General features: G+C 39.9%; 1 protein-coding gene across 3 annotated transcripts in view; it reads left to right on the top strand.

Moving 5' to 3' along the window:
- mast4 (microtubule associated serine/threonine kinase family member 4) overlaps nucleotides 1-12,570 on the top strand; it is a 302,344-nt gene that overhangs the window by 29,067 nt on the left and 260,707 nt on the right. For 2 of the 3 annotated variants that reach the window (XM_061966299.1, XM_061966298.1), the window contains exon 2: nucleotides 596-676. The exons of the other annotated variant lie outside the window; for it this stretch is intronic. In XM_061966299.1, the coding sequence (XP_061822283.1) occupies nucleotides 596-676 (81 nt within the window). The remainder of the gene's footprint in view (nucleotides 1-595; nucleotides 677-12,570) is intronic. 3 annotated transcript variants of the gene reach the window in all.

Here is a 12,570-nt window from a genome sequence, read left to right as displayed (position 1 = left end):
TTTTCAAATGTTATTCATTATTATTATTAATATTATTATTATTATTATTATTATTATTATCATTATATACTGTATTGCAAAACTATTTTTGTGAGATGAAAACAAAGAGTTCAATATCGGCTTGTCACCTTTATTTATGATTTTAAAGAAAGTTATACATAAAAAAAATTCTAATGATCAAATGCATATGCATTTCGATTAATCATGATTAATCACAGGTTATTACCCGCATGCAAAATGTAAATTAATTTTTAAAAACGCGGCCCTCTGAAAGCAGCCATTACTGCGATGTGGCCCTCAATGAAAATGAGAACAAGAATGTTGACCGACAGTCTAAAAGTAACGTGTCTCCTTCACTCGTTATTTTTGCAGATTTACACTTTTTTTTTTGGTATAAAATAGAAAAATTGCAAATCGAATCGCAATTTTGGAGGGAAAAATCGCCCATTTTTAGCTCCAAAATGTGGGCGGGGCCTGCATCATCAAGCTGTTGTTACCTACAGATTACTGCAGCCAATTTAATTTCATTTGGGTTTCTGCTGGGAGTTTCGGTGGAGCACATTTAAAAGACTCAAGGTCATCTTTCATCCCCTAGGGGAGAAAGACTGAGTCAGAACCTGCGGAAAAACGGAGAAAGAAGAGCACACCCGGCGTTCAAAAACGAGAGAAAAAGAAGGTAAGACGCTGGCGTTATACAAAACCCCAAAAGCAGTGAAGTTGCCACGTTGTGTAAATAGTAAATAAAAACAGAATACAATGATTTTTAACTTATATTCAATTGAATAGACTGCAAAGATAAGACCATCCGGATGGTTCTTTTCCTCTTTCCACTTTGTATCAGTCCATCTTAGATGAGCTCGGGGCCCAGCGAAGCCGGCGGCGTTTCTGGGTGTTGTTGATAAATGGCTTTCGCATTGCATAGTAGAGTTTTAACTTGCACTTACAGACGTAGCGACCAACTGTAGTTACTGACAGCGGTTTTCTGAAGTGTCCCTGAGCCCATGTGGTGATATCCTTTACACACCGATGTCGCTTTTTGATGCAGTACCGCTTGTGGGATCAAAGAGCCGTAAATATCATGGCTTACGTGCAGTGATTTCTCCAGATTCTCTGAACCTTTTGATGATATTACGGAGCGTCGATGGTGAAATCCCCTAAATTCCTTGCAATAGCTGGTTGAGAAATGTTGTCCTTTAACGCATTTGTTGGCAAAGTGGTGACCTTCGCCCCGTCCTTGTTTGTGAGTGACTGAGCATTTCATGGAAGCTGCTTTCATACCCAATCATGGCACCCACCTGTTCCCAATTAGCCTGTTCGCCTGTGGGATGTTCCAAATAAGTCTTTGATGAGCATTCCTCAACTTTCTCAGTCTTTTTTGCCACTTGTGCCAGCTTTTTTGAAACATGTTGCAGCCGTCAAATTCCAAATGAGCTAATATTTGCAAGAAATAACTAAATATCTTGTCTTTGCAGACTATTCAACTGAATATAGGTTGAAAAGGATTTGCAAATCATTGTGTTCTGTTTTTATTCACCGTTTGCCGTCCTCTTCTACTGATGTTTTCCTCGAGTGAATGACGATTCTTAAATTTTTTTTGCTCACAATGTTAAACATTTTTTTAAAGTAATCGTGAACCAGGGTGACAAAAACATGCAATTAAGGGACGAATATAATATTTTGACATGGTCTACGCGGGGAGACGGGGGTCACATATCGAATCTTACTCAAAAACGAATCGATATTCAAGGAAATGACTGGCAGATTCATTTTCAGGAGCAACAAAATGCATAAAAAAAGGACCTGTTAGTGAAACTTTGGTCCTTAAGTGTTGCTAAGAAACAATATTTAGATATTAATAGCATCTTTTAGTACGTCCCAAAGTAAATATTGCTTCCCGGACACCTTCTCCGATTACTGATTGTGTGTTCGTTTCCTGTGTTGGTCATGTGACCATTTCCTGACGGGCAAAGAATTGTCATGTCTGTGTAATCATGTTTTGTTTTAAGTCATGTTTTGTTTAGTTATTGGACTCTTTAGTTTCTGCCTTTTCACTCCCTTGTCTTGTTTCCATGATTACCCCATTAGTTTCACCTGTTCCACGTTTGGACTCATTGTGCACTCTTGATTGTCACCACAGCAACCCATTAGTTTTCACCTGTCACGCCACGCACCTGTTTCACGTCTTGAGTCACGCACCTGTTTTCGTTAATCATGTCTGTAGTATTTAAGTTCAGTGTTTTCCAGTTTGTCTTTCTGACGACCTCACCACATTTATGCTCTGTCCATTCTTTCCGTGTCCATTCTTCATGCAACTATTTTTGTCCAAGCCAAGTAAGTTTTTGTTCCATGTTTATAGTCTTTTTGGTTTCATAGTTTATTCTCCGCCACTGTGCGCGCTTTCATTTATTCCTTTTTTTTTGGATAATAATTAATAAATCATGTACCTTCATTCCCGTCTCGCCCGAGCCAACTTTCCGTTGCATCCCGGAAAAGCACACGCCCAAGACCAAGTCTTGACAGTAGGTCGTCAGAAAGACAAACTGAAAAACACTGAACTTAAATACTACAGACATGATTAACGAAAACAGGTGCGTGACTCAAGACGTGAAACAGGTGCGTGACGTGACAGGTGAAAACTAATGGGTTGCTATGGTGACAATCAAGAGTGCACAATGAGTCCAAACGTGGAACAGGTGAAACTAATGGGGTAATCATGGAAACAAGACAAGGGAGTGAAAAGACAGAAACTAAAGAGTCCTATAACTAAACAAAACATGACTTAAAACAAAACATGATTACACAGACATGACAAGAATGAGTAACGAGACCGCTACCGTACTCCTTGGCTATTGTTTGAGTCTACACTTGAGAATGTCATTTACGATACCTACTGGTCCAAAGTTCCGAGACACTATTTGTTGACTGTTGAGAACTAACGACACTAAAAGTTGATATCAAGTTAATAATAATTAGTGAACGGGACAGAATGTGTAATGAGCAATAACTTACTGAAAAATAAACACTCTTCTTTAGGGATGGGTACTGTTCAAATCCCAGTACCTGGGAATCGACGGTACCAATTTTCGGTACTTTTCTGTGTGTTAATAAATATTGTTTTTAATAATACAATCTATTTTTATTGCAACATTTAAAACTGAGCTGGTTATAACTGCTGTCCAGTTGTTATATCTTGTTTTATTATCAAATTTTGCATGGCAGTAGTGTATAGTTAATGGTGTGTTGGTCGTATCACTTTCCCCCTGTCTGTTGTGCCCTACAAAGTGTTAAAACTGTATTTTTTATTTTATTTTATTATTTTTTTTAATTTAAAAATAAATCAGTCCAACAAGATAATACACAATAATAAAATTCCAATTCCAAAACCAAACCCGGCCCAGCAACATTCAGAATAGCAATCAACCGAGCAATTGAGAGGACACACAAACATGACACAAAACAATCTAAAAGTAGCCAAACAAAAATGAATAATATCAACCACGGTATCGATATTAATAAAAATTCCAACATAGGAGTGATTAGAAATCCCTCTTTTACATTATCATCACAGCCATTTATAAAAATGTAAATAAAAACATTTAAAAAAATGAATGTCAGAGTGACTTACACTTGCTTGACAACACATTGTGTCCAATATTTACCACAAAGATAAAATAAGTCATATTTTAGGTTATTTTAATAGTTAAAAACTGCAGGTATTGTAGTAATTACGCACCAGTCGTTTTAATTGTTACCTTCAGCCGAATTGTAGTTTTCACTAGTAAATTGGAAAATTTTTAGGTAGGGCTGCACGATTAATCGGCATTGAGGTTTTAATTAGTCTGATAAATAACCGCCAGAGGTTACGTTGTTTTTTTTGTTTTTTTCCATCATCACCGGCATTTGAGCGACGTGGCTAATCGACATCGATGTTTTAAGTAGTCTGATAAATAACCGCCAGAGGTTACGTTGTTTTTTTTGTTTTTTTCCATCATCACCGGCATTTGAGCGACGTGGCCAATCGACATCGAGGTTTTAATTAGTCCGATAAATAACCGCCAGACGTTACATTGTTTTTTGTTTTTTTTTTACAAAGTCACCGGCATTAGAGCGACGTGGCCAATCGACATCAAGGTTTTAATTAGTCCGATAAATAACCGCCAGAGGTTACGTTGTTTTTTTTTTTTTCCATCATCACCGGCATTTGAGCGACGTGGCCAATCGACATCGAAGTTTTAATTAGTCCGATAAATAACCGCCAGACGTTACGTTGTTTTTTTTTTTTTTTTTACAAAGTCACCGGCATTAGAGCGACGTGGCCAATCGGCATCGAGGTTTTAATTAGTCCGATAAATAACCGCCAGAGGTTACGTTGTTTTTTTTTTTCTCCATCATCACCGGCATTTGAGCGACGTGATCAATCGACATCAAGGTTTTAATTAGTCTGATAAATAACCGGTAGACGTTACGTTGTTTAATTTTTTTTTCCCGACGTCACCGGCATTTGAGCGACGTGGCCAATCCACGTCAAGGTTTTAAGTAGTCCGATAAATAACCGCCAGAGGTTACGCTGTTTTTTTTCTCTCCATCGTCACCGGTATTTGAGCGACGTGGTCAATCGACATCAAGGTTTTAATTAGTGCGATAAATAACCGCCAGACGTTACGTTGTTTTTTTTTTTTCCATCGTCACCGGCATTTGAGCGACGTGGCCAATCGACATCGAGGTTTTAATTAGTGCGATAAATAACCGGCAGAGGTTAAGTTTTTTTTTTTTTCTTTTTCCATCGTCACCGGCATTTGAGCGACGTGGCCAATCGACATCGAGGTTTTAATTAGTCCGATAAATAACCGCCAGAGGTTACGTTTTTTTTTGTTTTTTTCTCCATCGTCACCGGCATTTGAGCGACGTGGCCAATCGACATCAAGGTTTTAATTAGTCCGATAAATAACCGCCAGACGTTACGTTGTTTTTTTTTTTTTTTTTACAAAGTCACCGGCATTAGAGCGACGTGGCCAATCGACATCAAGGTTTTAATTAGTCCGATAAATAACCGCCAGAGGTTACGTTGTTTTTTTTTTTTTCCATCGTCACCGGCATTTGAGCGACGTGACCAATCGACATCAAGGTTTTAATTAGTCTGATAAATAACCGGTAGACGTTACGTTGTTTTATTTTTTTTTCCCGACGTCACCGGCATTTGAGCGACGTGGCCAATCCACGTCAAGGTTTTAAGTAGTCCGATAAATAACCGCCAGAGGTTACGTTGTTTTTTTTCTCTCCATCGTCACCGGTATTTGAGCGACGTGGCCAATCGACATCGAGGTTTTAATTAGTCCGATAAATAACCGCCAGAGGTTACGTTGTTTTTTTTCTCTCCATCGTCACCGGTATTTGAGCGACGTGGCCAATCGACATCGAGGTTTTAAGTAGTCCGATAAATAACCGCTAGAGGTTACGTTTTTTTTTTTTTTTTCTCTATCGTCACCGGCATTTGAGCGACGTGGCCAATCGACATCGAGGTTTTAATTAGTGCGATAAATAACCGGCAGATGTTACGTTGTTTTTTTGTTATTTTCTCTATCGTCACCGGCATTTGAGCGACGTGGCCAATCGACGTCGAGGTTTTAATTAGTGCGATAAATAACCGGCAGAGGTTAAGTTTTTTTTTTTTCTTTTTCCATCGTCACCGGCATTTGAGCGACGTGGCCAATCGACAATAAGGTTTTAATTAGTGCGATAAATAACCGCCAGACGTTACGTTGTTTTTTTTTTTCCATCGTCACCGGCATTTGAGCGACGTGGCCAATTGACATCGAGGTTTTAATTAGTCCGATAAATAACCGCCAGAGGTTACGTAGTTTTTTTTGTGTTTTTCCATCGTCACCGGCATTTGAGCGACGTGGCCAATCGACATCGAGGTTTTAATTAGTCCGATAAATAACCGCCAGACGTTACGTTGTTTTTTTTGTTTTTTTTTACAAAGTCACCGGCATTAGAGCGACGTGGCCAATCGACATCAAGGTTTTAATTAGTCCGATAAATAACCGCCAGAGGTTACGTTGTTTTTTTTTTTTTCCATCGTCACCGGCATTTGAGCGACGTGGCCAATCGACATCGAGGTTTTAAGTAGTCCGATAAATAACCGCTAGAGGTTACGTTTTTTTTTTTTCTTTTTCCATCGTCACTGGCATTTGAGCGACGTGGCCAATCGACATCGAGGTTTTAATTAGTGCGATAAATAACCAACAGATGTTACGTTGTTTTTTTGTTATTTTCTCTATCGTCACCGGCATTTGAGCGACGTGGCCAATCGACATCGAGGTTTTAATTAGTGCGATAAATAACCGGCAGATGTTACGTTGTTTTTTTGTTATTTTCTCTATCGTCACCGGCATTTGAGCGACGTGGCCAATCGACGTCGAGGTTTTAATTAGTGCGATAAATAACCGGCAGAGGTTAAGTTTTTTTTTTTTTCTTTTTCCATCGTCACCGGCATTTGAGCGACGTGGCCAATCGACAATAAGGTTTTAATTAGTGCGATAAATAACCGCCAGACGTTACGTTGTTTTTTTTTTTCCATCGTCACCGGCATTTGAGCGACGTGGCCAATTGACATCGAGGTTTTAATTAGTCCGATAAATAACCGCCAGAGGTTACGTAGTTTTTTTTGTGTTTTTCCATCGTCACCGGCATTTGAGCGACGTGGCCAATCGACATCGAGGTTTTAATTAGTCCGATAAATAACCGCCAGACGTTACGTTGTTTTTTTTGTTTTTTTTTACAAAGTCACCGGCATTAGAGCGACGTGGCCAATCGACATCAAGGTTTTAATTAGTCCGATAAATAACCGCCAGAGGTTACGTTGTTTTTTTTTTTTCCATCGTCACCGGCATTTGAGCGACGTGGCCAATCGACATCGAGGTTTTAAGTAGTCCGATAAATAACCGCTAGAGGTTACGTTTTTTTTTTTTCTTTTTCCATCGTCACCGGCATTTGAGCGACGTGGCCAATCGACATCGAGGTTTTAATTAGTGCGATAAATAACCAACAGATGTTACGTTGTTTTTTTGTTATTTTCTCTATCGTCACCGGCATTTGAGCGACGTGGCCAATCGACATCGAGGTTTTAATTAGTGCGATAAATAACCGGCAGAGGTTAAGTTTTTTTTTTTTTTCTTTTTCCATCGTCACCGGCATTTGAGCGACGTGGTCAATCGACATCAAGGTTTTAATTAGTGTGATAAATAACCGCCAGACGTTACGTTGTTTTTTTTTTTTCCATCGTCACCGGCATTTGAGCGACGTGGCCAATCAACATCGAGGTTTTAATTAGTGCGATAAATAACCAACAGATGTTACGTTGTTTTTTTGTTATTTTCTCTATCGTCACCGGCATTTGAGCGACGTGGCCAATCGACATCAAGGTTTTAATTAGTCCGATAAATAACCGCCAGACGTTACGTTTTTTTTTTTTTTTTTTTTTACAAAGTCACCGGCATTAGAGCGACGTGGCCAATCGACATCAAGGTTTTAATTAGTCCGATAAATAACCGCCAGAGGTTACGTTGTTTTGTTTTTTTCCCATCGTCACCGGCATTTGAGCGACGTGACCAATCGACATCAAGGTTTTGATTAGTCTGATAAATAACCGGTAGACGTTACGTTGTTTTATTTTTTTTTCCTTACGTCACCGGCATTTGAGCGACGTGGCCAATCGACATCGAGGTTTTAATTAGTCCGATAAATAACCGCCAGAGGTTACGTTGTTTTTTTTCTCTCCATCGTCACCGGTATTTGAGCGACGTGGCCAATCGACATCGAGGTTTTAAGTAGTCCGATAAATAACCGCTAGAGGTTACGTTTTTTTTTTTTTTTTCTCTATCGTCACCGGCATTTGAGCGACGTGGCCAATCGACATCGAGGTTTTAATTAGTGCGATAAATAACCGGCAGATGTTACGTTGTTTTTTTGTTATTTTCTCTATCGTCACCGGCATTTGAGCGACGTGGCCAATCGACGTCGAGGTTTTAATTAGTGCGATAAATAACCGGCAGAGGTTAAGTTTTTTTTTTTTTCTTTTTCCATCGTCACCGGCATTTGAGCGACGTGGCCAATCGACAATAAGGTTTTAATTAGTGCGATAAATAACCGCCAGACGTTACATTGTTTTTTTTTTTCCATCGTCACCGGCATTTGAGCGACGTGGCCAATTGACATCGAGGTTTTAATTAGTCCGATAAATAACCGCCAGAGGTTACGTAGTTTTTTTTGTGTTTTTCCATCGTCACCGGCATTTGAGCGACGTGGCCAATCGACATCGAGGTTTTAATTAGTCCGATAAATAACCGCCAGACGTTACGTTGTTTTTTTTGTTTTTTTTTACAAAGTCACCGGCATTAGAGCGACGTGGCCAATCGACATCAAGGTTTTAATTAGTCCGATAAATAACCGCCAGAGGTTACGTTGTTTTGTTTTTTTCCCATCGTCACCGGCATTTGAGCGACGTGGCCAATCGACATCGAGGTTTTAAGTAGTCCGATAAATAACCGCTAGAGGTTACGTTTTTTTTTTTTCTTTTTCCATCGTCACCGGCATTTGAGCGACGTGGCCAATCGACATCGAGGTTTTAATTAGTGCGATAAATAACCAACAGATGTTACGTTGTTTTTTTGTTATTTTCTCTATCGTCACCGGCATTTGAGCGACGTGGCCAATCGACATCGAGGTTTTAATTAGTGCGATAAATAACCGGCAGAGGTTAAGTTTTTTTTTTTTTTCTTTTTCCATCGTCACCGGCATTTGAGCGACGTGGCCAATCAACATCGAGGTTTTAATTAGTGCGATAAATAACCAACAGATGTTACGTTGTTTTTTTGTTATTTTCTCTATCGTCACCGGCATTTGAGCGACGTGGCCAATCGACATCAAGGTTTTAATTAGTCCGATAAATAACCGCCAGACGTTACGTTTTTTTTTTTTTTTTTTTTTACAAAGTCACCGGCATTAGAGCGACGTGGCCAATCGACATCAAGGTTTTAATTAGTCCGATAAATAACCGCCAGAGGTTACGTTGTTTTGTTTTTTTCCCATCGTCACCGGCATTTGAGCGACGTGACCAATCGACATCAAGGTTTTAATTAGTCTGATAAATAACCGGTAGACGTTACGTTGTTTTATTTTTTTTTCCCGACGTCACCGGCATTTGAGCGACGTGGCCAATCGACATCGAGGTTTTAATTAGTCCGATAAATAACCGCCAGAGGTTACGTTGTTTTTTTTCTCTCCATCGTCACCGGTATTTGAGCGACGTGGCCAATCGACATCGAGGTTTTAAGTAGTCCGATAAATAACCGCTAGAGGTTACGTTTTTTTTTTTTCTTTCTCTATCGTCACCGGCATTTGAGCGACGTGGCCAATCGACATCGAGGTTTTAATTAGTGCGATAAATAACCGGCAGATGTTACGTTGTTTTTTTGTTATTTTCTCTATCGTCACCGGCATTTGAGCGACGTGGCCAATCGACGTCGAGGTTTTAATTAGTGCGATAAATAACCGGCAGAGGTTAAGTTTTTTTTTTTTTCTTTTTCCATCGTCACCGGCATTTGAGCGACGTGGCCAATCGACAATAAGGTTTTAATTAGTGCGATAAATAACCGCCAGACGTTACATTGTTTTTTTTTTTCCATCGTCACCGGCATTTGAGCGACGTGGCCAATTGACATCGAGGTTTTAATTAGTCCGATAAATAACCGCCAGAGGTTACGTAGTTTTTTTTGTGTTTTTCCATCGTCACCGGCATTTGAGCGACGTGGCCAATCGACATCGAGGTTTTAATTAGTCCGATAAATAACCGCCAGACGTTACGTTGTTTTTTTTGTTTTTTTTTACAAAGTCACCGGCATTAGAGCGACGTGGCCAATCGACATCAAGGTTTTAATTAGTCCGATAAATAACCGCCAGAGGTTACGTTGTTTTGTTTTTTTTCCATCGTCACCGGCATTTGAGCGACGTGGCCAATCGACATCGAGGTTTTAAGTAGTCCGATAAATAACCGCTAGAGGTTACGTTTTTTTTTTTTCTTTTTCCATCGTCACCGGCATTTGAGCGACGTGGCCAATCGACATCGAGGTTTTAATTAGTGCGATAAATAACCAACAGATGTTACGTTGTTTTTTTGTTATTTTCTCTATCGTCACCGGCATTTGAGCGACGTGGCCAATCGACATCGAGGTTTTAATTAGTGCGATAAATAACCGGCAGAGGTTAAGTTTTTTTTTTTTTTCTTTTTCCATCGTCACCGGCATTTGAGCGACGTGGTCAATCGACATCAAGGTTTTAATTAGTGCGATAAATAACCGCCAGACGTTACGTTGTTTTTTTTTTTTCCATCGTCACCGGCATTTGAGCGACGTGGCCAATCAACATCAAGGTTTTAATTAGTCCGATAAATAACCGCCAGACGTTACGTTTTTTTTTTGTTTTTTTTTTACAAAGTCACCGGCATTAGAGCGACGTGGCCAATCGACATCAAGGTTTTAATTAGTCCGATAAATAACCGCCAGAGGTTACGTTGTTTTTTTTTTTTTCCATAGTCACCGGCATTTGAGCGACGTGACCAATCGACATCAAGGTTTTAATTAGTCTGATAAATAACCGGTAGACGTTACGTTGTTTTATTTTTTTTTCCCGACGTCACCGGCATTTGAGCGACGTGGCCAATCCACGTCAAGGTTTTAAGTAGTCCGATAAATAACCGCCAGAGGTTACGTTGTTTTTTTTCTCTCCATCGTCACCGGTATTTGAGCGACGTGGCCAATCGACATCGAGGTTTTAAGTAGTCCGATAAATAACCGCCAGAGGTTACGTTGTTTTTTTTGTTTTTTTCCATCATCACCGGCATTTGAGCGACGTGGCCAATCGACATCAAGGTTTTAATTAGTCCGATAAATAACCGCCAGACGTTACGTTGTTTTTTTTGTTTTTTTTTACAAAGTCACCGGCATTAGAGCGACGTGGCCAATCGACATCAAGGTTTTAATTAGTCTGATAAATAACCGGTAGACGTTACGTTGTTTTATTTTTTTTTCCCGACGTCACCGGCATTTGAGCGACGTGGCCAATCCACGTCAAGGTTTTAATTAGTCCGATAAATAACCGCCAGAGGTTACGTTGTTTTTTTTCTCTCCATCGTCACCGGTATTTGAGCGACGTGGCCAATTGACATCAAGGTTTTAATTAGTCCGATAAATAACCGCCAGAGGTTACGTTGTTTTTTTTGTTTTTTTCCATCATCACCGGCATTTGAGCGACGTGGCCAATCGAAATCGAGGTTTTAATTAGTCCGATAAATAACCGCCAATCGTTACGTTGTTTTTTTTTTTTTTTTAACAAAGTCACCGGCATTAGAGCGACGTGGCCAATCGACATCAAGGTTTTAATTAATCCGATAAATAACCGCCAGAGGTTACGTTGTTTTTTTTTTTTTCCATCGTCACCGGCATTTGAGCGACGTGACCAATCGACATCAAGGTTTTAATTAGTCTGATAAATAACCGGTAGACGTTACGTTGTTTTATTTTTTTTTCCCGACGTCACCGGCATTTGAGCGACGTGGCCAATCCACGTCAAGGTTTTAAGTAGTCCGATAAATAACCGCCAGAGGTTACGTTGTTTTTTTTCTCTCCATCGTCACCGGTATTTGAGCGACGTGGCCAATCGACATCGAGGTTTTAAGTAGTCCGATAAATAACCGCTAGAGGTTACGTTTTTTTTTTTTCTTTTTCCATCGTCACCGGCATTTGAGCGACGTGGCCAATCGACATCGAGGTTTTAATTAGTGCGATAAATAACCGGCAGATGTTACGTTGTTTTTTTGTTATTTTCTCTATCGTCACCGGCATTTGAGCGACGTGGCCAATCGACGTCGAGGTTTTAATTAGTCCGATAAATAACCGCCAGAGGTTACGTTGTTTTTTGTTTTTTTCTCCATCGTCACCGGCATTTGAGCGACGTGGCCAATCGACATCAAGGTTTTAATTAGTCCGATAAATAACCGCCAGAGGTTACGTTGTTTTTTTTGTTTTTTTCCATCATCACCGGCATTTGAGCGACGTGGCCAATCGACATCGAGGTTTTAATTAGTCCGATAAATAACCGCCAGACGTTACGTTGTTTTTTTTGTTTTTTTTTACAAAGTCACCGGCATTAGAGCGACGTGGCCAATCGACGTCGAGGTTTTAATTAGTGCGATAAATAACCGGCAGATGTTACGTTGTTTTTTTGTTATTTTCTCCATCGTCACCGGCATTTGAGCGACGTGGCCAATCGACATCGAGGTTTTAATTAGTCCGATAAATAACCGCCAGAGGTTACGTTGTTTTTTTTCTTTCTCCATAGTCACCAGCATTTGAGCGACGTGGCCAATCGGCATCAAGGTTTTAATTAGTCCGATAAATAACCGCCAGAGGTTATGTTTTTTTTTTTTTCTCCATCGTCACCGGCATTTGAGCGACGTGGTCAATCGACGTCGAGGTTTTAATTAGTGCGATAAATAACCGCTAGAGGTTACGT

Source organism: Nerophis lumbriciformis, linkage group LG11 (genome assembly GCF_033978685.3).
Source record: "Nerophis lumbriciformis linkage group LG11, RoL_Nlum_v2.1, whole genome shotgun sequence".
Taxonomy (NCBI): domain Eukaryota; kingdom Metazoa; phylum Chordata; class Actinopteri; order Syngnathiformes; family Syngnathidae; genus Nerophis; species Nerophis lumbriciformis.
Note: the sequence above shows the minus strand (reverse complement) of the source record. Positions and strands in the feature narration are given on the sequence as shown.